This window comes from Budorcas taxicolor, chromosome 7, assembly GCF_023091745.1.
Source record: "Budorcas taxicolor isolate Tak-1 chromosome 7, Takin1.1, whole genome shotgun sequence".
Lineage (NCBI taxonomy): Eukaryota > Metazoa > Chordata > Mammalia > Artiodactyla > Bovidae > Budorcas > Budorcas taxicolor.
The window spans coordinates 7,744,182-7,770,787 of record NC_068916.1 but is presented as its reverse complement, the minus strand read 5'-3'; the positions used below and the strand labels follow the sequence as shown (position 1 = coordinate 7,770,787).

The 26,606-nt window shown below is 56.3% G+C and overlaps 1 protein-coding gene across 2 annotated transcripts in view; it reads left to right on the top strand.

Annotated features, from left to right (window-relative positions):
• MYO9B (myosin IXB) overlaps window positions 1-26,606 on the top strand; it is a 107,506-nt gene that overhangs the window by 75,320 nt on the left and 5,580 nt on the right. Inside the window, exons 12-36 of one of the 2 annotated variants that reach the window (XM_052642839.1) lie at window positions 72-213; window positions 543-747; window positions 2,039-2,120; window positions 3,371-3,460; window positions 4,886-4,999; window positions 6,363-6,402; window positions 7,474-7,596; window positions 9,029-9,109; window positions 11,154-11,264; window positions 13,712-13,834; window positions 14,954-15,103; window positions 15,187-15,353; window positions 16,217-17,122; window positions 18,309-18,381; window positions 18,558-18,676; window positions 21,047-21,180; window positions 21,469-21,626; window positions 23,439-23,537; window positions 23,650-23,823; window positions 23,935-23,976; window positions 24,170-24,281; window positions 25,134-25,204; window positions 25,642-25,834; window positions 25,932-26,060; window positions 26,325-26,430. In XM_052642839.1, coding sequence (XP_052498799.1) covers window positions 72-213; window positions 543-747; window positions 2,039-2,120; window positions 3,371-3,460; window positions 4,886-4,999; window positions 6,363-6,402; window positions 7,474-7,596; window positions 9,029-9,109; window positions 11,154-11,264; window positions 13,712-13,834; window positions 14,954-15,103; window positions 15,187-15,353; window positions 16,217-17,122; window positions 18,309-18,381; window positions 18,558-18,676; window positions 21,047-21,180; window positions 21,469-21,626; window positions 23,439-23,537; window positions 23,650-23,823; window positions 23,935-23,976; window positions 24,170-24,281; window positions 25,134-25,204; window positions 25,642-25,834; window positions 25,932-26,060; window positions 26,325-26,430 — 3,744 coding nt within the window. The remainder of the gene's footprint in view (window positions 1-71; window positions 214-542; window positions 748-2,038; window positions 2,121-3,370; window positions 3,461-4,885; window positions 5,000-6,362; window positions 6,403-7,473; window positions 7,597-9,028; window positions 9,110-11,153; window positions 11,265-13,711; window positions 13,835-14,953; window positions 15,104-15,186; window positions 15,354-16,216; window positions 17,123-18,308; window positions 18,382-18,557; window positions 18,677-21,046; window positions 21,181-21,468; window positions 21,627-23,438; window positions 23,538-23,649; window positions 23,824-23,934; window positions 23,977-24,169; window positions 24,282-25,133; window positions 25,205-25,641; window positions 25,835-25,931; window positions 26,061-26,324; window positions 26,431-26,606) is intronic. The other variant, XM_052642840.1, reaches the window with a different exon arrangement.

Below are 26,606 nucleotides of genomic sequence, written 5' to 3'. Positions count from 1 at the left end.
TGTGACCTGCCAGTACAGAGCAGGTGACCGGCTGCAGTTCCTGCAGCTAAAGGTCTCCCGTGCTCTTGCAGCTTTCCGCACGCCACGAGCCAGACTCTGCTGGCCAAGTTCAAACAGCAGCACGAGGACAACAGGTACTTCCTCGGCACCCCCGTCATGGAGCCGGCCTTCATCATCCAGCACTTTGCAGGGAAGGTGAAATACCAGATCAAGGTGCGTAGCCATCTGTCACCACTGTCAATCAAGTTGTGCTCCGCTCAGGGGATGGGAATGGGACCCCTGGGTACCGTGGAGGTCCTTTCCTTCGGGCGCTTGCTCTGTCCCCCCTCTTTATTGGTTTTGCTTGGCAAGGCTCCAGGGCACTCAGACCCAGTGTCAAACCCGTGGCCCTGCTTTCGAGGCCCCCATGGGCAGGAGCCCCCTCTCTGTCGTGGAGATGGGTCCCACTCCCCACCCAGCCTTTCCCGAGCTGACCCCAGGGCCTCAGCCAACACTAGCAAGGGACCACCCCCCACCCTTCTTACCCGTCGTCCCCACGCCAGGACTTCCGAGAGAAGAACATGGACTACATGAGGCCAGACATCGTGGCCCTCCTGCGGGGCAGTGACAGCTCCTACGTGCGGGAGCTCATCGGCATGGACCCCGTGGCCGTGTTCCGCTGGGCGGTGCTCCGGGCTGCCATCCAGGCCATGGCTGTGCTCCGGGAGGCTGGGCGCCTGCGGGCCGAGAGAGCTGAAAAGACTGCAGGTAGGAGGCTCCCTGTGTCACTGTCGAGGAGGAGGTGCTCAAAAGTCCATTGCAGAGTGTAAAGTTTCATCACATTTAGCACATTCCTGAGGTTGTGCAACCAGCACTACTGTCTTGTTCCCCAAACGTTTTTTTTTCTTTCGCACTAGTGATAAAGAACCTGCCTGCCAGTACAGGAGATGTAAGAGATATGGGTTCAGTCCCTGGGTTGGGTAGGTCCCCCGGAGGAGGGCGTGGCAACCCACTCCAGTATTCTTGCCTGGAGAATCCCATGGACAGAGGAGCCTGGCAGCCTACAGTCCATGTGGTCACAGAGTCATCCACGCTGAGGCAACTTAGCACACAATAGTTCATTACAAGATACTGGCTGTAGTTCCCAGTGCTATATAGGAGGGCTTTGTGGTTTATCTCATATAGAATAGTTTGTATCTGCTAATCCCAAGCTCCTAATTTATCCCTCTCCCCATCCTGTCCCTTCAATAACTGTAGGTTTGTTTTCTATGTCTGTGAGTCTGTTTAGTATATCAGTTCATCTGTGTTATTTTTTCTGATGCCACATGTAGGTGACACTGTATAAAATTTGTCTTTATTTGACGTAACTGCGTTTGGTATGATCGCCTTTAGGCCCACCCACGTAGCTGCACACAGCATTGTTGCCTTCTTTTTCATGGCTGAGCCATATTTCATTGTATAGTTATGCCCTGTCTTCCCTAGCCATTCATCTGCTGATAGATATGTAGGTTGCTTTCATGTCTTGGGTATCATAAATTAGCCCCCAAGCCTTTTGTTCTTGCAAAACAGAAGATTTGTAGCGGGATATATAATTTAACCTGCTCATCCTCACAAGGCAAGAAGGTGTGTTCCTGTTTTTCTGTGAGAACAGCCTGACACCCAGAAGGGCTGAGTGACTCTCCCAGGATCACTCAGCTCCAGATACCAGCCCCAGGGTTCCATTTTAGGAAAGGTGGCATGTCGGTTAAAGGAGGATTAAAAGGTTAAAGCCACTACATTGAGACGGTACCGTTTGGGCCACACAGGGTGGGCAGGGTGGGCTGGCCATGGGGGCGGGCAGCATGTGCAAAGGTCCTGGGGCATCTGTTTTAGGAAATAGATGGTGCTGTTTGGGGGGGAAATGGAACATTTCATGGTTCCCTGTTGTGCCCAAATTTGAGTGTCAGCGCCTCCCCCCGCCCGCCCCCTCTCTTTTTTTTTTTTAATCGGGTTGAAGTTAAGAAGCCCTTCAGCTCCAAGCAGCACTCACCTCAAAACTGCATGTGCTCTGTCCCCCCAGCAGGTCTGGACAGCTCTGGTGCCCAAGGTCACCTGGGAGAACCACAGAGAGGAGCCAGCACCCCGCCAGAAAAACTGTACCGGTGAGCGAGATCTTGATTTGTCCCAGCCGGAGCCTGTAGGCAGCCGCGTTGTTTAAAACGGTGCCAGAAACCCGACACCCTGAACCCAGGTCAGGGTTGACCTGAATAAGGAACCCGGCAACCGCTTAAATCAGAAACACCCAGACGCAGCGGCATCTGGTGGCTGCATTTCTGCACACAGAGAGGCCAACCTTGTACATCATCTGTTTGGGGGGATGTGGGCGGCTTAGTTTACAAAGGATCCTTTTCAGGGCCGGTTGTGACCGTTGGCGGGCGGGGCCGAAAGGCTGCTGGTCTCGCAGAGCAGCAAGCTTGATGTAAGAGCGCTTCCTCCCTTAGGCTGACCAGGATGTCCCAAACCCCGGTCTGCTAAGCTACTTTACTCTCAGTCAGAAACACAGATGCGTTGTTGCCTCTAAGATGACATGGGGTGTTCTGTGGCTGCCTAGTGATGGTCAGGGTTCCTCCAGATACCCCAGTTGGTACTGAGTGTAAAAGTGAGCAGGCTTGTGCTCCTAGGAAGGCAGGGTATAAAAGGTCATGCTCGATAGCCATCTGAGGCCATGGCAAAGCCAGGGCAGGGACCCTTCAGGCAGCTTGCGAGAGCCAAGCCAGGCACACTACACTGAGAAGGGACTAGGTGGACCAGACAAGGCAAGCAGTGTGTGCTGACCTGGGGGACAGCTGGTGCGAAGGCCCCAGGGCAGCAGAGTCCCCAAGCTCTTTCTTAAGACTCAGCAAAATTCCCAAGGAGCCAGCCCCTAAATTTTGAAACATGAAAAAGTCATTTTGTTTTTTGAGCACTTTGTAAGAAAACCCCCCTCAAGAGGTTCATGAAAGCTTATGCGTGGAGTTAGACATAGCTCCTAGGTAAGTGATCCTGTGCCATTTGTCTGAAGGCAGTGTGTCATTTTCCTCCTTTTAAAAAGATACATTTTGATTTTTTTTCTTCTAATTGAAGGATAATTGCTTTACAGTATTGTATTGGTTTCTGCCAAACATCAACACGAATCAGCCATAGGTATACTTGTGTCCCCTCCCTCTTGATAAAAAGATGTGGTTGTTTTTCTTTTTTTTTTAAAGATGCATTTGTAAATCAGCTTTTTCACCCCAAAGAAGGCGAAAAAGAAAAACACTGCCCCGTATTTCAGAGTGGCCCCTGACCCACTCGGTCTCCCCAAGGCCTGGCCCTGGGGCTACAGGTCTCACCCGCAAAAGCACATTTAGTTTATACAGATTCTCCCTTTCAGCTGCTCAATGCTAGATTTCTCATTTGACGGCTCTGAGGAGTTCGATATTAACGCTTTTGAAGACATCATTGCTTTCTATGAAAGCAAGAAGTAAGTAGAAGCAAGGGCCTTGGAACCCGAGACCAGGGAGGCACGCCCTGAGAAGCCATCATCCCAAGGCGCTCAGCACAGCGTTCAGAGCCAGAAGAGAGGGGGTCAGCAAGCCAGGGGGCGCTCTCGCCAGATTTGGCCTAATCAGGGGGGTGTGGGCTGAAGCCAGGGGCTTCATCGTCATTGTAGGGAGCAGGCGCTGCACTGGCCGCTCAGGGTGCAGAGGTGACCTGTGGCGCCTCTGTTTTCTTTGCTTGGTGCCTCCCTGGAGGGTGAGGGAGCGGAGGTGAGTGCGGCCATCCGGCCCTGGGCATGGTGCATGGAGCACAGGCAAGGGGCTGCCGCTCGGGGTCTTCCCAGGCCAACTGCTCAGGGCTTAAACATGTATTCGGGTAACTGCAATGAAGAAGTGTTTTTTTTAATCTTTTTATTTACTTAACTGTACCAGTTCTTAGTTGCAACATGTGGGAGCTAGTTCCTTGACCAGGGATCAAACCTGGACCCCTTGCATTGGGAGCGTGGAGTCTTAGTCCCTGGACCACCAGGGAAGTCCCTTGGAATGACGAAATTTTTTTAAAAAGAGAGACAGACTCCCAGATCATCCTGCAGTCATCACGCCCTCGTTTCTAGACATTCTGCCCTAGACATTTGTTATCAAGACATTGTTCGCGAAAGTCCCGTTTTCAGCGCATTCGATTTTTGTCCCTCAGCCATTGTCATTCTCACCTAAAATGTACACTCAGCCCTAAACCCACGGACCCAGAACACAGTTAATAAGATTGAATGCTGGGGGTAAATGTCTTCAGCTAGAGCTTCACCCTTGGGCCTCTGCCAGGCCACGCTGTGGTGGGGCCATCCTGGGTGCTGCAAGGAGTGGGGCAGCCTCCCTGGCCCCCACCTCCAGAAGCCAGTCGAGCCCCCACCCCAGTCGGAACAGCCAAGCACCACCCAGTTGTAACCCCTGTGTGAGTTCCACTTCATTCCTCCCAAGGCATTTCTCGAAGCCGACAGGAGGCAGACAGGGAGCCACAGAAGCATCACGAGAAGCCCACCCGCTGCTCCCCACAGAGCCCTCCCGGGCCTCCTGTTCTCAGTGACCCCTGGGTGCTTCTTATAGACTCCCACAGGCTCAAACACGAAGCCTTTCCCAGTGATCTGAGATGCCAGGTTGCAAATTCCGTTCAGCCCCACGTGTCTCCAGCCCCTCCCTAACCACCGGAGGAGGGCGGCGCCTCCTTGGGGTGGCCGAACCCTGACTTCTCCATGCAGGAGGGAGTGGCAGCAGCCTTCAGACCTTCCCCAGGTTGCATGTTTTGGCTCCAGTGGCCTGGAGACGGTCCCGACCGTGCCAGGGACCCTGAGGTGGCGGGCCCACTGCTCTAACTCCGTCTTCTCTCTGTCACTGCACCTCCTCCCCTCCCCCAGCGATTTGCATGACCAAATCATCCGGAGTATCAAAGGATTGCCCTGGCAGGGTGACGACCCCCGTAAGCTTCTCCAGTCCCTCAATCGGCTCCAGAAACCCCGCACCTTCATCCCGTGAGTCCCCCCCAAGGTTGTGGGCACCCCCCACAAGTGCAACGAGCGCCTCCCCGCCCCAGACACCCCCCCGCCCCCCGCCTTCAGGGGCTTCCCATGACATTGAATGAGCCTCTGCCCGTGCTGCGCTGTCTTGTGGTCCTGTCCTCACGCCGCCGTCGCTAAGTGGCCCTCGGCATACTCCCGCCCTAGTGTCTGCACCCCGACCCGAATCCTCGTCAGCCCCCCAGTGTCCAGCACAGCTTCCCAGCAATGCTCCTGCCACGAAGCAGCTGATTTTCTTCCCCCAAACCTGCCGAGCAAGGCTCGCTTCCCCCCAGCCCGGCCTTTGTCACTATGAGCTTATAAAGAAGCCTCAGAGGCAGGGTGTGCACACCCTGAGGTCCTTGAGGACCTCTGCGCATCCCATGACCCTGCTTTGTGGGTGTGATGCGGTAGAAAGGGCCGGAAGCTACACAGATGAGATTTGGAGCCCCCCCCCCATCACTGTTTGACCTGAGTGCGGTCAGCATTCACCCTCTGTCTGCAAAGCAGGGGTGACAGTTTCCATACCCTCCTACCCAGCAGGCAGCCACCTCAACCAGTGGGCACCAGCAGCTGCTTAGGGCTCAGGCAACCGAGAACAAAGCTTGTGCCTGCAGTGATGCCTGTTTGCAAAGTCATTTTTATGATGCCTCGTTCCACCCCACGGGGACAAACGTGAAACGACGCAAAGAGCCTCAGAGCCAAGCCTCTGGCAGATCCGCAGGGAACCATTTCCTCAGTGGGTCTTAGAAACTGCCCAGGCTGCAATTTTTTAAAAAATCTTTTCTTGTCTGCAAGATTCCGTAAAGTGTCTACGAATGTGTGGGCGCTCCCCACTCCCTTGGCCAAAAAGATCAGCTTTCGTTTTTTAACCTTCTGCCAGTTCAAGTCTATAAGGCACGCATACACCCAGGCCCTATCTCAGTTCTTTGAGAGGCAGACCCCTGACCTGGCCACGAGGGCAGGGGCTCCAGAAGGGTCTTCAGACCGCTTTAATGGTTCCCAACACCTAGCAAGTAGAGCTGGGACACCTGGTAGGCTCAGAGCTGCGTGGGGCCCCTCGAAGCCCCTTTGGGACGTCTCACTGCCATTCTGTGAGATCCACCAGATCCCCCCCGACACCCAGGGGCCCCTGCCGCCTCAGGGGCAGCCGCTGGCCCAGTGAGGCGGGTGCGCACAGTCCTGGCGAGGCGGCGGCCTCGTTGCACTTGTGCCTCTGGGCTCTGTCGCTCTCTCTGTTCTCGCTCCATCTAACCCGCCAGGCGTGGCTTGCTGAACTAACCCAGAGCCAGACACTGCGTTCCTTCTGTTCACAAAACCATTTTTAATATTTTGACAGGAAAAGTAAAGGTATCAAACAAAAGCAGATCATTCCAAAGGTAAACACACACAATACCGCCCAACACCGCCTCACGAGCAACTGGCTCGCGTCCTGTTTCCAGAAAGTGGGTTGGGGCGGGGGCTTTTACCTTCTCGAGCTTCTCTAATTCCTTCTCTTTCCTTCCCTCTCCCCTTTCCCCTCTGAAAAACTATCTCCTGTTGAAATGACACAGAGGGGTCTTTGTTTGGGTTTTCTAGAAGCAGGGCCTGTGATGTGGTCTTGGCACAAGTGGTGTACAGCGGGGAACTCCCAGGGGAAACCTGAGGTCGGGGAGGGCAGGAAATGGGCTCAGCCGGATCCCAGGGAACCCAGGAGTGGCAGCCGTACCACAGAGCTTATCTCACCAAGAGGCGATGGGACCCTCCTGTCATGTCCCCACGTTGGGTGTCTTTAGCTGCAAGCCAACCCCAAGAGGGTGGGATGGGCCTTGTCACCTCCTGGGCATCCAGGGAGACGAGGCCTGTCAGCCAGGGTGGTCCTGTTGGGAAGGGGGCAGCTGTGCGTTGCTGGCAGCCTAGACCCCAGCAGCCAGCCTTGGGTCAGGTGCACCCAAGTGCCCTCTCTGGTCTGCGCGTACAGCGTGCTGAGGGATTCTGAAATTAGAGCGACTGCTCAGTCCACTTGGTCTAGCCAACAGGTGGGACAGCACTAAGGCCCCCCACCTTGTATTGACAGTGAGGGCTGGCCCACAGGAAGCCTGGCCGGATGAGCACTCACAGCAATGGGGGGTGCTTGGCGTGCCTCGAGCTGCACAGAGGGAAGCCAGCACTCCGCAGCTCTTGGTTTCTGGGCACTCAGGCCACAGGCGGATGTAATCAGCCCTCTAGGAGGCGGCACCCTCTTAGGTGCCGCCTAGGTCGCAGCTCAGGCTCAGCCCCCAGTCAGGTCACCAGCGCTGCCCACCAGGCCCTCCTGCCCCAACCCCATCTCTGACAGCACAGCCCCCAGACTGAGCCTAAGAGCTGCCACCCCAGGGGGGCATTATCCTGGCTCTGGGGCAGCACAAGATGCTTCCCAGTGCCCCCTGGGGCTTTGGGAGGGCAGGCCAGACCCTGCAATTCTGTCCTAGAACCTGCTGGACTCCAAATCCCTGAAGCTGATTATCAGTATGACCCTGCACGACCGCACCACCAAGTCCCTGCTACACCTGCACAAGAAGAAGAAGCCGCCCAGCATCAGTGCCCAGTTCCAGGTGGGCGGCCCGGCGGGGTGGGAGGGGCCGCTGAGCTCTGCCTGGCACTCACGTGGCTGGGCCAAAACTCGCCCAGCACAGGGCGCTTCTCATTGTCCCCAGCGTTCTGACTGCAGCACCGTTTGCCATTTGGGGTGGGGTTATTCTCCGCGGTGAGGGCCATGCAGTGTGTCGTGGGCCGTTGAGCAACATTGCTGGCCTCCACCCACCCGATGCCGGTACCGTTGTCCAGACATGACTACCGAAATGTCTCCAGATAGTGCCAAGGCTCCCTGGGGGAACACAGTCACCCTTGGTGGAGAACCACCATCTTGAAAGAGTCATGAGTCAGCCTGTGAGTTAATGTGAACACTGCACTGTGGCCTGAGATCACACTTCCCTGTTTGCCCTGGTTGCCAGGAAGCTCAGGGACACATTTTTCTTTCTTTCAGTGGAGTCCAGTGGCCAATGAGGGCTTCCCTGGTGGCTCAGTGGTAAAGAATCCGCCTGCCAATGCAGGAGATGCAGGTTCAATCCCTGGGTCAGGAAGATCCCCTGGAGGAGGAAATGGCCACCCACTCCAGTGTTCTTGCCTAGAAAATCCCATGGACAGAGGAGCCCAGTGGGCTACAGTCATTGGGGTCGCAGGAGTCGGACATGAGTTAGCAACTAAACAACAGATGGCCGCAGGCTCTCACCATTAACTTTTCTGTTCCTTCCCATTCTCCACAATCTAAGTCTTTTGTTTCCACTTCAGCTTTTATGTGTGTATGTATATATATAATACATCATTTAGAAACTCCCACAATGCCCTTTTGGAAATAGCAGGCCAGAGACCAACATCACTGCAACCATGATCCCTTCTGAGGCTGACTTTTTTTTTTTCAATCAGAGAATTTAACATATGGAACTGGTTAAACAGGTACTAGAGGACTGAAAAGGCAGAAGGGGAACAGAGAGAGACCATTGAGACAGTAACCATGGGAAGGAGCTTGTACTTCTAAGGCTGAAGGAACCAAAGGAACAGTTTGGGATTCTTAGAATTTAGGCACTTGGAAGTGAGGCCCTGCAGAGCTCAACCTCTGATAGGAGGGTGGTCGCCAGCTGGTGCTGACATTTCCGTGGGGGCAGGAGGAGACGGGTTCTGTTACTAACCAGGGTTCCTGGCCTCCTTTGACATGTGATTTAAATCCCTAGAAAGAGTCAGTCTGATCCCACCACCTTCCCCACCCTTTTCACCTGAGACAGAGACATGGCAGCCCTCGGCCATGGGGACCCACAGCTCCCTTGGGGGCCCTCTGGGTTAGCATAGCCTCCTGATGCAACCTCCCCTGTCCCCTGCCAGCACAGATACACCCCCGCTGCTGCAGGAAGGTGACCGGATCCCCTTCCCTTGAAGGACGTGCCCCTGAGGGGGTCCCAGCCCAACACCTTCCCCCGTCTCTCTCCTCAGACTTCCCTGAATAAGCTCCTGGAGGCACTGGGGAAGGCAGAGCCCTTCTTCATCCGCTGCATTCGCTCCAACGCTGAGAAGGTGAGGGGCTCCCCCAGCTCCAGGGAGGCGAAAGCCAAGCCCAGGTCCGGAGATTGGCAGGCAGTGTTACTGTGTGTCTAGGGGTGGGGGAGTGCTGGGAGTCAGGTGGGTTGGTCAGGAGAGTGTCCACCTGGAGGAAGCAAGTGTCCACACAGGTTCCGAGGACTGGAAGAAGCTGGTTCTGCTATCAGCCATGGTTCCTGGCCTCGTTGGACACGTATTTCAAAAGTGTGCTCTAGCTAGCCGGGGGTGGCAGGGATCAGCAGGAGACAGCCGGGGCCATGTAGTGACCAGCCAGGAATAGAGACATCCTCTGGAACATGGGGGATTCCCCAGTGGCGCAGCTGTAGAGAATCCACCTGCAATGCAAGAAACCCAGGTTCAATCCCTGGATCGGGAAGATCCCCTGGAGGAGGGCACGGCAACCCTCTCCAGTATTCTAGCTTGGAGAATCCCATGGACAGAGGAGCCTGGCGGGCTACAGTCCATGGGGTCGCAAAGAGTCAGACATGACTGAAGCGACTGAGTACACATACGCTGGAACATGGAGGGGCCCCAGAGAAAGCTGGCTTGAGGACAGACAGGCCAGGGTGTTCTTCAGATATATCCCCAAAGCAGTCAGCGCAGAAAATGTGCCAGATGGGAGAGGTTGAGGTCAGAAAACAGGAGCCCAGAGCCTGATGCTTATCCTGAACTTCCTGGGAGGACAGAGCACCAGAGGGGCCCCAGCAGCCAGTTCAGCCCCTGCTGCCAGGCTTTCTTCACCCCAGAGGTCCACTGGCGATTCTGTGCCCTCAAGAACTTTGCTGGAGCCATTCAGGACCTGGGCTCTCTCCCGTGCATGAGCGGATCTCTAAGCAAGGACATCCTGGTGACTGTTCACCCACACTCTGTCTCTGCTCTTCCTGTTTCTGTTCTTCTTCCCTGCTCCTGGGATGTTCCGCTAACCTCCAGAGCCCAGCTTGGCCCTGCCAGGTGCCAAGGCTTCCATCACCAGGCGAGGACCTGGACTCAGGCTGCCTCCTCCTCCCCCACCCATTCCTGGTCCCCCAGCGACAGCATCTCGGAGGTTTCTGTCCCCACCCCCACCTTCCGCCAGCTGCAGAATCAGGCCCACCTGCCCCACCTGTTTGGATTTTGCCTCGACATTGGACAGCTCAGAAGACACTCCACCAACACCTGCTCTGGGCAGGAGCCATGCTCACGGCCTATTCTTTGCTGTTGTGCATCTGTCCTGTGCTCCTTAGGGTTCTGAGGAGCATTCTCTCCAGTCTTGGAGAGCCCACCAGATACCAGAAGCCCCTCCTACCCTGTCATGACATCCCTCGCCTCATGCCCTTCCCTTCCCTCCCTCCACTTAAAATAACACGCACCAGCGTGGTGTCCAGGCCCGCGAGCTCTGGGCTGAACGCTCACTGAACCCACCTCATTTCAGCCTCTCCTCCCCCTCACCCCCAACCCTCCAGCAGCAAGCACCTCCCTGCTGTCTGTGGCTTGGGCTCCCCTTTCTCCTCTGGGTCTTCACCTGGCTGCTTCCTGCCCTCCTCCCCTACCTGTCCTCTTCTCAGCTCTCAAGGCGTGGTCCAGGGTCCCCCCTCCTGTAACACCTCCCACGGCCCAGCCATGTGTTCTTTCTGCTAGATCCCCAGTACTCGTCCTGATCCCTGGCACGGGGTATGAGTTCAACATAGGTTTGGGAAGGGGCCTTTAGGAAATAAATCTTTGCACCAAGTTATCTTCAGTTAGGCAGTGAGAAGTAGTATCTGTCTCCCAGACAGCAGGGAATAGAGCAGATCAGATGCCATGTTTCCTAGAAGAGATGAATGCCTCAGCTATCACTGAGGCAAAGAGAAAAACCAGGTGCCCGCAGCTGCCAGGCTGGGGATAATTCCCAGACCAGCCCCAGCCCATGGGTGTGTGCTGACTGCATCCATATCTGTAGTCCAGAGGGATGGCAGTCACATGGGAATCAGCACCTCCTCCCAGGGCTGCCTGTCCCTAGCCACCTGCATACGTCTTCCCTGACCGCTCAATCGCATTTCAGAAAGAGCTGTGTTTCGATGATGAGCTGGTGCTGCAGCAGCTGCGCTACACAGGCATGTTGGAGACTGTGCGGATTCGGAGGTCAGGCTACAGCGCCAAGTACACGTTTCAGGTAGGATACACTCATGCACGCGTATGGCTATCTGGGACACTGGCCACCTCCAGAGAGAACACTTCTCTGGAGCCTGAGCCTGGCAGGTTACTTTCCATCAGAGTTTCTCCACCGTGATACTAATCCCCGAGTAGGGAAAATCCCCTGGAGAAGGAAATGGCAATCGACTCCAGTATTCTTGCCTGGGAAATCTCATGGACAGATGAGCCTGGCGGGCTGAAGTCCATGGGGGTCTACAAAAAAGTTGGACGCGACTAAGCGACTAACAACAGTAACAGTTGGTATTTATACCAGATCTTTCTTTCTCATAGTTGGGGGGTGGGGGCCTAGTTCCTCACAGGAGGCTTGTTAAACCAAACAGGGAAGAGGGAATCACACAAGCAGATCCCTGTGTAACTTGGCCCTTTATTGAGCATTCTCTGTAATAGGCACTTTTTTTTTCTTTCTCTAATCTTTACTTTTTTCTTAATATATATATATTTTATTGAAATATAGTTGACTTACAGTGTTTCAGGTACACAGCAAGGTGACTCAGTTATACGTATGCTGCTGCTAAGTCACTTCAGTTGTGTCTGACTCTGTGCAACCCCATAGACGGCAGCCCACCAGGCTCCCCCGTCCCTGGGATTCTCCAGGCAAGAACACTGGAGTGGGTTGCCATTTCCTTCTCCAGTGCATCAAAGTGAAAAGTGAAAGTGAAGTCACTCAGTCGTGTCTGACTCTTAGCGACCTCATGGACTGCAGCCCACCAGGCTCTTCCGCCCAGGCAAGAGTACTAGAGTGAGTTGCCATTGCCTTCTCCAAGTTATATGTATACACATATATTATTTTTCAGATTATTTTCCATTACAGGTTATTACAAGATATTGACTTGTCTCTGTGCTTGTAATAGACACTTTTATACCCAGCTCTTTTATTCTGCCAGCCAGCTGCAAGGGGGCCCTGGTTCCAGTTTTCCCAATATGGAAACTGAGACCCAAGGAAATGACTTCAGGGTCCCTGGGCTTTCTAGAAACCAGAGAATCACTAGTAACACCAAACTGGTGAAGACGAAATTTCAACAGATTTTCAACTATATCATCATTGACGGTTGGGGCTGGGTCATGCTCTGTGGGGAGAAGGCAATGGCACCCCACTCCAGTACTCTTGCCTGGAAAATCCGGTGGACAGAGGAGCCTGGTAGGCTGCAGTCCGTGGGGTCACACAGAGTCAGGCATGACTGAGCAACTTCAGTTTCACTTTTCACTTTGATGCATTGGAGAAGGAAATGGCAGCCCACTCCAGTGTTCTTGCCTGGAGAATCCCAGGGACGGGGGAGCCTGGTGGGCTGCCGTCTATGGGGTTGCACAGAGTCGGACACGACTGAAGTGACTTAGCAGCAGCAGCAGTATGCTCTGTGATGAGGGCCACCCTGTGCACCATTGCATATTGAATAGCATCCCTGACCTCCACCCATAAGATGCCAGGAACACTATTCCCCTGAGTTCTAACAACCCAAGGTGTCTCCATTTAACACCAAACATCCCCCGGGGTTAGCATAGCCCAGGTGGAGAACCCTTGGCTTATGCGGGGAGCTGGCAGCAGCTGTGTAGTGCTTGAGTGAGCACTGAGCCTGAACCTAGAGGTGGAAGCCCCTGGTCCCCATTCCAGCTTTACCTGCGTGGCCTCAGGTACATGGCTTCATTGTGGCATGCCTCCCTCTTCTCATCCTCAGAAACGGGAATATCATCTTTCTGATCTGCATAAACAGGAAAGGCAAATTGCTGAAAAGGGAGAAAATGCTGGTGTGTTTCACTCATGATTGGCTATTAAAAATTCAGCATAACTGTTTACTTAAAAGGGCATACCAGGACTTCTCTGATGGTCCAGTGGTTAAGACTCCATGCTCCCAATGCCCGGGGCACAGGTTTGTTCCCTGATTTGGGACATAGCATCTCACATGCTGCACAGCATGGCCAAAAAAAGGTCAGGGGGCATACCTTGGGAATTTTCCTTGTGGTCCAGTAGTTAGGATGCTGCTTTTCTACTGCAGGGAATGCGGATTCAATCCCTGGTCGGGAAACTTAGATCCCACATGCCATGCAGTGGAAAAAAAAAAAAGCATACTTCCAGCTATGGTTCAGCCCTCTAATGAATCACAGACTGTGAGCCCCCCCACAGTCAACTTCATCTTCTGGCTCTCCCCCAACAATGCCCCAGCCAGCAGGTCCTCGTGATGATGGTCACTCTCCCACTGACTGAAAGATCCAGTGCTCCATGTCTGCGACAGTCTTTCTTAAGCTTCAGACTATTTCAGAAAGTCCCAGATCTTAGTTTTGTCAACACTATTCATATCAATCCAAGTTGTGGCTTCGGAAACGCCTTGACCGGGGAGTTGCTAGAGCCCTGTTCTTTGTGGTGGCAGAAACCCTCACGTAGATTCTCCTTTCTTACCGAAAATCACCCAGGATTTCACGGAGCAGTTCCAGGTGCTTCTCCCGAAGAATGCCCAGCCCTGCAGGGAGGTCATCTCTGCCCTGCTGGAGAAGATGGACATAGACAAGAGGAGCTACCAGATTGGCAAGACCAAGGTCCGCAATCGCAGCCCTCGGAGGGCCCTGGCACCCATACCTTCCACTCCACACGGGGTCCTCACACAGCCCACACCACTCCCTGGAAAATAAGGGGTCTGCTGAGGAAGTAACATTTCTTGGGGTACAGCACGTTATTTCTTCCTGGAAGGCAGAGGGACAGACTTAAGGTGTCGGGCTCAGGCATCAGTTCCTCAGTTTCTCATTTGTAGGCTAGGAACTATCATACCATAGCACAGAGCGTTCAAGGGACTGGTCAGTAACCTTTGTGATGTCTCACAACTCCCCAGCAAGTTAATCACGTAGAGTTACCAGGTGACCCAGCAGTTCCTCTGCTAGATATAAACCCAAAAGAACTGAAAACGTGCAAACATTCTAGTACGTGTGCATTCATAGCGGCACAGTTCTAGTCACAATTGCCAAAGGGTAGAAATAGCCCGTGTGTCCATGAGCAGATGATGAATAAAGAAAACGTGGGCCATTCACATAGTGGAATCTTATTCAGCTCTGATATACACTTACGTGGATGAACCTTGAAAATGTTATGCTGAGTGGAAGAAGCCAGGCACAAAAGGTCCTCTGGTGTATGATCCAGTTTATATGAAATGTCCTGAACAGGTAAATCGATAAAAACGGAAAGCTGGGGCTTCCCTAGTGGTCCAGTGGTTAAGACTCTGCACTTCCAGTGGAAGGGATGCAGGTTCAGTCCTGGTTCGGGGACTAAGATCCAACATGCTGTGTGACGTGACTCCCCAAAAAATTTTTTTAAAATAAGACAGCAGATTAGGGGTTGCCAGGGGCTGAGGGAGGGGGATTAGGAAGTGACTACTAATGGATACGGAGTTTCCCCTGGGAGTGATGACATGTTTCATAGCTGGATAGAGGTGACCGCTGCACAAGAGCTTGAAAATACTAAATGCCACCAAATTATTCACTTTAAATGGTTCATTTTATGTTCTGGGAATTCTATCTCAACATGTATTTTTTTTTAAAAAACTTCCTCTTCGTCAGGTCAGTAGTCAGTACACCAGCTCGGTCTCGCTCACTGCCGAGTGGGCTGAGCAGACCTGAGTACAGGGGTGCTGGAGGCTCGCTGACCCTTCCTGTGCCCGCCCCCAGGTCTTTCTGAAGGAGACGGAGCGGCAGGCCCTGCAGGAGACCCTGCACCGGGAGGTCGTGCGGAAGATCCTGCTGCTGCAGAGCTGGTTCCGGATGGTGCTGGAGCGCAGGCACTTCCTGCAGACGCGGCGGGCGGCCATCACAATCCAGGTGCCAAGGGGACCCGCGGGGCGGGTGGCGAGGCTGGCCGGGGCCACGCGCACCCAGCCCCTGAACGCCCCCTCCACTCTCAGGCCTGCTGGCGGTCCTACCGCGTCCGCCGGGCACTGGAGAGGACGCAGGCGGCCGTGTTCCTCCAGGCCGCGTGGAGGGGCTACCGGCAGCGGGCAGCCTACCGGCGCCAGAGACAGAGCATCATCCGCCTCCAGAGTCTCTGCCGGGGGCACCTGCAGCGCAAGAGGTGAGCAGAATGGGCCCAAGCACCTCCCACCCAACCCCCCAGAACATTCCACCCACTCAACACTCAGGCGCTACCTGAGATACCACCTGGCCGGTAGAGCTGTCAGGATGTCCCTGTCTGGATGCAAGGAGGCTGAGGAGGGGCTGGCAGGTGGCACCTGTGGCAACCCCAGATCACCATTGGTAGCCCTCAGTCTCTGCTAGAGGACCCCCCCCTTCTCCCACTGCACCTGCCCACCCCAGCCACTGAGCAGAACCACCTGGGCTCAGAGGATCCAGGCCACTGGGACCAACCCTCAGGGGGCCCCCCGTCCCCATTCACAGGGAGTCCACCAGGCCAGGGGCTCCAGAGGAGTTCAGGGAGTTCCGAATAGATCCCTCCTGCAGCAAACCTAATAAAGGCCCCCCGACCCTGATGGCTCAGATGGTAAAGAATTTGCCTGCAATGCAGGAGACCCAGGTTCAATCCCTGGGTCAGGAAGGTCCCCTGGAGAAAGAGATGGCTACCCACTCCAGTATTCTTGCCTGGAGAATCCCATGGACAGAGGAGCCTGGCGGGCTACAGTCCATGGGGTACAGTCCATAGAGTCAGACCCGACTGAGCAACCAGCACTTTTCACTTTTTTCACTGAACCCATTAGGCAGCAGTGCCCATGACAACACGAGGCTATTCCCTCTCTCCCCCTTTTCCTGGCTAAGGATGGGGCCACCTTTCAAGAAGCATCTCTGGGGGCCAGGGTCTCACCCCTTGGCAGAGGGGGAGCCTGGCCCCCCAGCCCTGTACCTGCAGGTGGAACAGGGTTCCCCAATGCCCTGGGTGGATTTGCTCCTGAACCCACCTCCTTTCCTCCCCCGCCCCACCAGCTTCAGCCAGATGGTGGAGGAGAAGCAGAAAGCTGAAGAGAAGGAGAGGGAAGCCGAGCAAGCTGCGAAGGAGGAAACCGCCGAGGCCGGGCTGGCCCAGGCAGCTGGCCCAGAACCTGAGCGGGGCCTAGAACCCTCCACGGAGGGCGAGCCTTTGGACCTGGAGCCTGAGGTATGGCCCAACGACGGGGCTCCCCCAGCCGAGAGCTGCCAACCTGAGAAGGAGGTCCCGAGCGTGGAGAAGGCGCCCCCAACCCAGAAACATGCGGGTGAAGGTCGCGAGAAAGTGCCCCGCAGCCGAGAGAAGCGTGAGTCACGGCGACAGCGGGGGCTGGAGCACGTGAAGCTCCAGAACAAGCACATCCAGTCCTGCAAGGACGAGCACACCCTCAGAGAACTTTCTGGAAAGGCTGTCCCAGGGTCAGAGGAGAGCCTCCCGGAAGACACAAAGGAGGGCAGGGAAGATGAAAGCCCTTCGGATGCCAGGACTGAGATGGAGATGGCGGCCCCCAAGAAGCAGCCTCAGGTGCCCCCACAGGCCCCGCCGAGCAGCCCAGACTCGGGAGAAGCCCAGGCTGGGAGCCCCAGGCCCAGCCACGAGGAACGACCCACCAGCCTGGCCCTGGACACCAGGGTCGCCGTGCTGGGTCCCAGTGCCACCCCGGAGACCCCCAAAGACAAGAGCAAGCCAGGGGTCAGCCCCAGGGCCCAGGACAGGCCCGACAGTCCTGGAGGCTCCACACAGATTCAGCGGTACCGGGACCCTGACGCTGAGCGGCTGGCCAACGCCGTGGAGCTATGGCGGGGCAAAAAGCTGATGACCATGGGCAGCAACACCATGCTGAGTCAGTCCCTGGACCTCAGCGAGCGGCACCGGGCCGTGGGGGCCACCCTAACACCCACAGAGTAAGCCTGCACCCTCCTTTGTCCGAGCGAGGGCTGGGGGTGCTGGGGAAGTGGGGGTGGCTGTACAGCCATGCACAGCCTCGTACATCTCAGAAACACGTGCGTTTCAGTGCCCGAGAGCCGACACCAGGTGGGCAGCAGCCCCAGGGAAGCAGGGTGCCGGAGGGAAGGTTGGGAAAGACGAAGCCCCTGCCCAAATGATTGCTATTCACACAGAAAGCCTGCAGCCTTGTGGGGGGTGGCCCCTCGGGTTGAGGTTCCCCCAGCTCCAGCCTTGTGGGGGGTGGCCCCTCGGGTTGAGGTTCCCCCCTCTGCAGCCTGCCTGGGCCTCAGTTTCCTCATCAACGGGTGGGGGTGATTGCGCACATGCACCTAGAGGTTGCAGGAGCGGCTCTCGACACACTTGGACCCCTTCTTCTCCTTGTTCATTTGCTAAGTTGTGGCCAGTTCTTCACGACCCCATGGACTGCACCTCGTCGGGCTTCCCTGTCCTTCACCATCTCCCAGAGTTTGCTCGAACTCATGTCCATTGAGTCGGTGATGCCGTCCAACCATCTCATCCTCCGTCGCCCCCTTCTCCTCCTGCCCTTAGTCTTTCCCAGCTTCAGGGTCTTTTCCAATGCTTTGGCTCTTCACGTCACGTGGCTCCAAAGTATTGGAGCTTCAGTATCAGTCCTTCCAGTGAATATCCAAGGTTGATTTCCTTTAAGATTGACTGGTTCAATCTCCTTGCAGTCCAAGGGACTCTCAGGAGTCTTTTTGAACACCACAGTTCAAAAGCATCCATGCTTCAGTCCTCAGCCTTCTTTATGGTCCAACTGTCACATCCATATGTGACTACTGGAAAAACTGTAGACCCTGGACCTCTAGTAAGCTAAATATCATAAATATCAGTGACTCCAAGACCCAGCCCCTTGTCGCAGAGGCTGGCTTCTCCAAAGGAAAGAAGAGGTGAAGGAAGACACAGACCTTCTGCCAGGACAGGCTTTCTTGGCCCCGGGATGACAGGCCTCTGGGGCCGGCCCCATCTCTGTGGTGGGGGCCGTCCTGAACCCCGTGAGGTACAGAGCAGCATCCCCAGTTTCCACCCACCAGATGCAGGAGCACCACCCCTCCCCCAGGCCCGACAGCCCCCCTTGTCCTGCTCCCCCTTGTCAGTAAAGGCCGCATTTCTGTGATCTCACAGGGAGAGGCGCGTCTCCTTTTCCGCGAGTGACGTCTCCAAGCTCCTCCTGTCCCCATCCCAGACCAAGACTCAGGTAAAGCTTCAGGCGGCGGTTCCCACCCCTGAGGGTCCAAGCCCACTTCCATCTCCGCTGCCCTGGCACCACCAGAAGCGAACAGTGGATAGAAGGCACGGCGGCACCGGGGGAATCCCTGCTTTCCCTCTATCGAGGCCGCCAGCCTCTGCTCACCCAGCCCCGCTCCCCTACAGCCTTCTGCAGAAACAGATGGGGAGCCCAGCACGAAGAAGCTGGCCATCCAGAAAAAGAAGTCGGCCGACGCAGCCTCAGGGGCGGACGCCAGCCTGTCCCCAGGCTCTGCCGAGTCTAAGTAGGTGTAGGGCTTTGGGGGGAGGGGCGCTTGGGTACACCCAGCGTGTCCGGGGCCTTCAGGCTCACATTGGTCTCATCTCCTAAGCCAGTCCTGCTCTGGCCGCTGCTGCTTTTTTTGGCCACTTGGTTTGCAGGCTCTTAGTGGACTGACCAGGGATTGACTCTGACCCCTCAGCAGCGAAGGTGCCGAGTCCTCACCACTGGACTGCCAGGGAATTCCCATAAGCCAGTTACACTTAGGAAGCTCAGTTGGGGGGCATTTACTTGGCAGTTCCATGAAGAGAAACCCACATGGAGCACAGACTGTTGCCGCATCGGGGTGAAATGATTCCCACTGAAGCCTGGAGACAGTGTGGGCCACCCCCCCTGAGGCCACAGGCAGTGTCCTTTGGCCATTTATGGAGTAATTCCCGGGCTTCCCAGGTTGCACCAGTGGTAAAGAACCCACCTGTTAATGGAGGAGACATAAGAGACTCAGGCTCAATCCCTGGGTCGGGAAGATCCCGTGGAGGAGGGCGTGGCAACCCACTCCAGTATTCTTGCCTCGAGAATCCCATGCACAGAGGAACCTGGTGGGCTCCAGTCCATAGGGTTGCAGAGTCAGACACGACCAAAGCGAGTCAGCACGCACGAACAGAATCATTACTGGCTCCCAGCACCCCCATCCCCATGTCAGGGAACCCTCCAGGTCTTTGAATTGCAAAATCTGGGTTACAGCTTTATCCCCAAAAAGCCCCTGCCACAGAGATGTAGGTGGTTCACAGAGCAGAGAGGTTGGGCCCTGGGACTGGGGAGCTTTGATCCAAACACTGAATGCGAGCCTGAGGATAGTGAGGAGTGGACTGCAGTGGGAAGAGAGAGCCCCTGACTCTGGGGAGACCCCCACCGCCAAAACAAAGTACAGGAAACAGGGACACTTCAAACAACAGGAACGTACTCTCGTTTTTCTGGAGGCCAGAAGTGTGAAATCAGGGCGTGGGCAGGGCCGTGTGTTCCTCCAAAGAATCTCAAGGAGGGACCCCTCCTTGCCTCTTCCCGCTTCTGGGGGTGGCAGGTGCTCCTCGGCTTGTGGCTGCACCCCCTACCCCAGTCTCAGCCTCCATCTTCACATGACACTCTTCTCCTCTCCCATTTCTTCTCCTTTTTTTTTCTGGCTGTGCTGGGTCTCGGTTGCTATGCTCAGGCTCAGTAGTTGCGGTGCATGGGCTTAGTTGCCATGAGGCATGTGAGATCTTAGTTCCCCAACCAGGGATCGAACCTGTGTCCCCCGCATTGGAAGGCAGATTCTTTACCACTGAGCCACCAGGGAAGTCCCTTTCTGTCTCTTATGAAGACAACTTGTCATTGGCTTTAGAGCCCATATGGGGAGTCCAGGATGACTCAGGATCTTAAGATCCGTTGTTCAGTGTCTTAGTCCATGTAGGCCGCTATAACAAAACACTACAGACTGAGCTGGAGGCTGGAAGTCTAAGATCAGGGTGCCAGCAGATTTGGTATATGGCTCATAGAGGCCTTTTCACAGCGTCCTCACACGGAGGAAGTGGCAAGGGAGCTCTCTGGGGTCTCTTAAAAGGGAACTAATCCCATTAATGAGGGCGCCACCCTCGTCACCTAATTACCTCCCAAACTATCACAGCATCCCTCTCACCATCACACTGGGAGTTAGGCTTCAGTATACAGATTTAGGAGGACACATTCAGTCCATAGCACGTGGTCATATCTGTAGAGACCCTTTTCCCAGATGAGGTCATGCTCATAAGCCCTGAGGGCTAGCGCATGAACAACTCTTTGGCGAGTGGTCATCATTCGCCCCATCACACATCCAGCATCCACAGTATATGATTTGGGGTTTATTCTTTGAGTCCCCCCACGGAAACCTTGTGCCTATAAAAATATCTTGGGGGAGGGAGGAGAGGGGGATTTCTTTTTCTCTTTGGCTGTGCAGGCTCTTTGCTGAGGCACATGACCTTCCCTAGTTGTGGCTCAAGGGCTGCCTAGCATGAGGGCTCTGTAGCTGCAGCGAGTGGGCTCAGCTGCCCTGAGGCATGCAGGATCTTGGTTCCCCAACCAGGGACGGAATCCACATCCCCTGCACTTAAAGGCAGATTCGTAACCACTGGCCCACCAGGGAAGTCCCCAGTTTTCTTTACACGTGAAAATGGGGTCACACTGTGACATCTGCTCGGTATCTCTTCACCCGACTCCCCTGTCAGTTCACACAAACCAACCTTATTTGTAATGGGATCCCCTGCCAGTGGTAGCCAGTGAAAGGGCTATTTCTCATTAACAGCAGGTTGACCCTTCCTTTGGCCTCAAATCTGCCTTCATTTCCTGAGACTTAAGCAGAGCCCCCTATTTTCTCCTATAGATCCGCGTTTAAGAGACTTTTCCTTCACAAGAACAAGGATAAGAAATTCAGCCCGGAGGGTGGAGAAGAGACAGAGGGCGCCATCCCCGGGCAAGCCATCCTGGAAGCCCCAACCACAAAGAAGAATCTAGAAGGTTGGTGACTCCCAGATTCAGAGACGGAGAGCAGAGCCCCTGGGTCCACTGAGGGTCGTCCCAGGCAGGGACCTGAGTCAGCTGTGGGCCAGCCCTGGTCACACGGTTTCAGGCTGGTCCCCATCCCCAGAGGCACTTTTTGGCTACAGAACTCAGTGTGCTGGGCGTGGGGGCCCTAGTTCCCCATGCTGGTGACCGCGTCCTCCCCAGAAACCCACCACGCCTACCAGCCTCTCCTGCCCCCTTCCCCCCCAGTCCCCTCCAGCCACCAGCACCCTTATGCCACAGGTGAGAAGCACCCCAAGGAGCCAGGAGGCAAAGGGAAGAAGAACCGAAACCTCAAGATTGGCAAAATCACGGTGTCAGAGAAGTGGCGAGAGTCCGTGTTCCGCCAGATCACCAATGCCAATGAGCTCAAGTACCTGGATGAATTCCTGCTCAACAAGGTGGGCGGTGGGGGCCCTGGGCTGGGAACGCTGGGGGCGGGGGCCCCACGCAGAGCGGCCCCAGACCAAAGCCCTTATCGTGTGGGGACAGAAAGGCCAGGTCCATGGTTACAACACATAGAAGGTTCTGGAGATCACATGCTTCTGTCTGTGTTTGGCATCTGCTGGTTTTCTACAAAACCCAGCTAGGATTCCCATGAGATCACTTGTAGCCTGCAGTCGTCCTGTTCGGTACACATACTGACACACCGGCAAATGTGTGCCTTACTACAAGGCCTGCACGGAGTGTGAGGAGCCGGTCATACCCGAAGCGTCTGATTCCGGGACCTAGCACCACCCTTCACCCGCTAAAGTCGTCCAGAGTACACGGGCGTGTCACGTGGGCTGGGCGCCCGGCAGATGCATCTATTTCTGCAGTCCCTGCCCAGAGTGCTTGAGCTCTGCCGATTGCAGACACTCGGTTTGCTGTCTCTCGGCGCCCCTTGGGGGCACTTTGCTGTTTTCTCCGCGTGAGGAAGCACTGGCCTCCAGAATAACCTTCTAAGTGGAACAGCAGACACACAAGTGCCACCAGGCTGTTCCTAGGTCCTGTGGCCTTTCCTCGCCCTACCACTCAACTGCAGCTGACTGTGCACAAATTACTTTATCCAGAACGCTTTTGGGGACCTCCCTGGTGGTCCAGCAGTTAAGACACTGAGCTCCCGCTGCAGGGCGCCCAGGTGCAATCCCTGGTCAGGGAGCTAGATCCCACACGCCACAACTAAAACCCAGCTTGCGTGCATGCTCGGTTGTGTGCGACACTCTGCAACCCCGTGCACTGTCGCCCACCAATCTCTGTCCAGGGAGTTTTCCAGGCAAGAGTGGGTAGCCATTTCCTTTTCCCAGGGATCTTCCCGACTCAGGGATCCAAGCCAGTTCTCTTACATCTCCTAAATTGCAGGTGGATTCTTCACCACTGAGCCACCTAGGAAGCCCCCAAGACCCAGCACAGGCAAATTAATTAATTAAAAAAAAAAATTTTATTTTTAAAAAATGCATTCAGTGCAAGGCAATGATTGAGCACTTACTGTGTACTAGAGGGGCTTCCCAGGTGGCGCTAGTGGTAAAGAACCCACCTGCCAGTGCAGGAGGTGTAAGAGATGAGGGCTGCATACTTGAGTCAGGAAGATCCCTTGGAGGAGGGCGTGGCAACCCACTCCAGTATTCTTGCTTGGAGAATCCCATGGGCAGAGGAGCCTGGCGGGCTACAGTCCATGGGGTCGCAATTGACTTGACTTAGTCACGTGTGCAGTAAAGGTGAAATCAGGTGTGTTCACACCTCAGTTTCAGGCAGCCCCACAGCCAACAGAGCAGCATTTGAGAGCTTCAGAGGGAGCCATCAGGCTGATAGGAACAATAAAGGGTTAAGACACCCATCAAAGGGGGAGGCATCTTGAAATGATCAGGCTATGTGAGGCAGCCCCAGTCCTGGGCTGTGGCCAGGAGTAAGCACCTGTGCCGGGCAGCAGGAAGGGCCCCATTGAACCAGGGTTTCTCAGCCAGAGCTGAGTCTGCCCCTAGGGGACACTTGGCAACATCTGCAGATGGTTTTGGTTCTCACAACTGGGAAGTGTTTCCAGCACCGAGCTGGGGAAGCCAAGATTGCTGCTCAACACCCACAGTAAGTGATCCCAGAGAGACCAGGGTTGACAGGAGGGCCCGAATAGTTCCCAGGGGAGCCAGGGAAGGACCTGGGACAGGGCAGAGCAGTGACCACCCAGACGCCTGGCTCCAGGCAACGCGGGGTCAGCGGGTCTCTCCCTCCCTCTCCAGGTGAATGACCTGCGTTCCCAGAAGACTGCCATTGAAAGCTTATTCATCGAAGCCACCGAGAAGTTCCGGAGCCACCTCAAGACCATGTACTCCTTGCCCGTACGTGCAGCCCAGCCCCGGGGAGGGGCCCCGAGGCTGCCCCCACCCCTCCCCAGCCCGGACGCCGCCATCCGTCCGTCCTACGGGAGAGTCACGGCTTGCATTCCCACAGAACGGGGAGATCCACGTGGGCTACAAGGACCTCACGGAGAACTACCAGATCGTCGTGAACAACCTGGCAGCCGAGCGCGGCGAGAAGGACACCAACCTGGTCCTCAACCTCTTCCAGTCACTTCTGGACGAGTTCACCCGTGGGTACACCAAGAACGACTTCGAGCCTCCCAAGGTGGGTGCAGCCGCTCTGGGTGCGGGAGGGTCCCTGTGCCGGCACGTCACTGGGGAGGGGGAGTATCCCCAGGGGGCCCCACGCAGACCTGGCTTTTGTGCTCTCTCACAGCAGAGCAAAGCTCAGAAGAAAAAGCGGAAGCAGGAACGCGCTGTGAGTATGTGTGTTCTTGCGTGCATGGGGCTGTGTGTGTGTGCACGCGTGCACGCACCCAGGGAAGCATGCGTTTTCCCACCCAGCCCTAAGGGATCCCCATCCTGAGATGCCATGGGAGGCGTCCCCACCAAGTGGCGCCCCGGTGCCTCCGGGGGTCCACCTGCCCACGCAACCCCCCCCGCCCCCGCAGGTCCTGCAGCACAATGGGCACGTGTTCGTCAGCTACCAAGTGAGCATCCCCCAGTCCTGTGAGCAGTGCCTCTCCTACATCTGGCTCATGGACAAGGCCCTGCTCTGCAGCGGTGAGTGCCCCTCCCCTGCCCCGCCACACCCCCTGGCCTACCCCCAGACACCCGCCCCACACCCTCTGACCCCCGACTGCATCCCCAGCCCCTCGCTGTGGGGCTTCACCCCAGCTACAGGGCCAGTCTTTTCAGAACACCGCCCCCAGACTTCCCTGGTGGTCCACTGTTTAAGACTCCGCCTTTCCAATGCAGGGGGCACAGGTTTGATCCCTGGTCAGGGAAGTTCCACAAACCACAGGATGTGGCCAAAAATAAATACACAGAAAAAAAGAACAGTGCCCCTCACCACAGGGCAGTGAGGCCGCGCCTCACCCACTCATACCCCACTGCTACTGTCATGCTGGGCCAGAGGCCAGTCCTCAGCTGACCCCAAGGCCTCCCCCAGCTCCGTAGCCAGGTCCGCTTGAGCCATATTTGTTCTTGTTGCCCTCACTGCCTGAACTGCCAGCCCCTCCTCATGTGCCAGGCAAAGCCAGTCAGTCCCCACAGGGGCCCTGAGAGACAAGTGCAGCCCAGAATGACCCAGCTGGCCCCCAGTCGGGCAGCCAGGAGGTGACCAAGCCTGAGTGGGAACCCAGCCATCCCCTGGAAGCCCAGGCCGGGTCAGACAGGCCTCTAGCACATCTGTCTTCCTGCCAGAACCAGTCAGGGCTGGCTTTCCTTCCAGGCCAGGGTAATTTCCTCTCCCCTCAGCCCGTGTGAGGAGCAGCCTGCCACCTCACGTCCATAATAAATGCCCAGGTGGTTGTCATTGTCCCGAGACCCCGGGACAGGCAGCCGCGGGACCCTGAGTCCCTGAGGCACTGTTGGTGACCACCCTCTCCCGCCACCCCCGCCATGACCTCCTAGTGTGCAAAACCACCTGCCACAAGAAGTGTGTGTACAAGATTCAGACCTGCTCCATCATGTGCTGGAAGAAGGTGAGCCTGCCGAGGCTGGGAACTTTCCAGAACACCCGAGGGAGGCCGTCCTGAGAGATGTGGGGGAAAGGTTGGCCATCAGGCTGGAGCGCAGAGCTGGCGGCGGGGGGCAGGTCCTGTCAGCCCCCGGGGTCCCCCCAAAGCTGGGGGCGGGCTTGTGTGTGCATCTCAGACCCCGGCCCCATTCCCCCGCCATCAGGGGCAGGGAGACCCCTCCCCTGCACACAGGGGAGGTGGGGTCCTCAGTGCTGCGCTGCAGCACTTCACTTAGAGACCCCTTGCCAGCGACCATCAAGGGACCTCCACAGCCCAGCACCTCTGGCAGGTCTGCAGGGGAGAATGAGGGGCAGGGAGGGCCAGAGGCCACAGAGGCGGCCCAGGGGATGACAGGGAAGGCAGCCAGCCCAGGCCTGACCTGTCCCCACTGCCCATCACAGACCGAACCAGGCGCTGAGTCGGGCCACTTTGGCGTGTGCGTGGACAGCCTGACCAGCGACAAGGTCTCAGTGCCCATCGTGCTGGAGAAGCTTTTGGAACACGTGGAGATGCACGGCTTGTACACTGAGGGCCTCTACCGCAAGTCGGGTGCCGCCAACCGCACGAGGGAGCTCCGGCAGGCGCTGCAGACAGGTAGGTGCTGGGGGAGGAGGGTGGGCTTCCACCTGGGGCTCCAGGCTCAGCCCGCCTACCTTCCTCATGCTCACTGGCCCGTGCGCCCACCCTGCAGACCCCATGGCAGTCAAACTGGAGAACTTCCCCATCCACGCCATCACCGGGGTGCTCAAGCAGTGGCTGCGGGAACTGCCCGAGCCCCTCATGACCTTCGCCCAGTATGGTGATTTCCTCCATGCCGTCGGTGAGTCCCCGCCACTGTGGCGAGGGTGGGCAGTTGGTCGAGGGCAGGGGCCAGAGGCTTGAGCCTCTGCTACAGCCGGTCAGGGAGGAGGGACCCCCATCTCCCCAGGTGAGAAAACAAGGCGTTGACTGGGCCCAGGACTGCTCTACGGCCCTGCCTCCTTGCCACACACACTGCCCCGAGCCCTACACAGTGGGAGGCTGCAAGCGCCCTGGGGCCCATAGAGCGGGGGCCGTGGGTCTCTGACACCCGGGACCCTCCTAGAGCTCCCAGAGAAGCAGGAGCAGCTGGCTGCCATCTATGCTGTCCTGGAGCACCTGCCAGAAGCCAACCACAACTCCCTGGAGCGGCTCATCTTCCACTTGGTCAAGCAAGTGCCCGTGCCCTAATTGCCGGCTGTCTGGGGGGTGGGGTCCCAGCAAGAGCCATAGCATTCTCTGGGCTGGCGTGCCCTGGTGGCTCCCTGCCAAGGCATGAGCCTGTGTTGGGGGGTCCAGCTTTTTTGTGGACCTTTTTCTCCACCCTGCAGAAGCCAGCGTTTCTCAC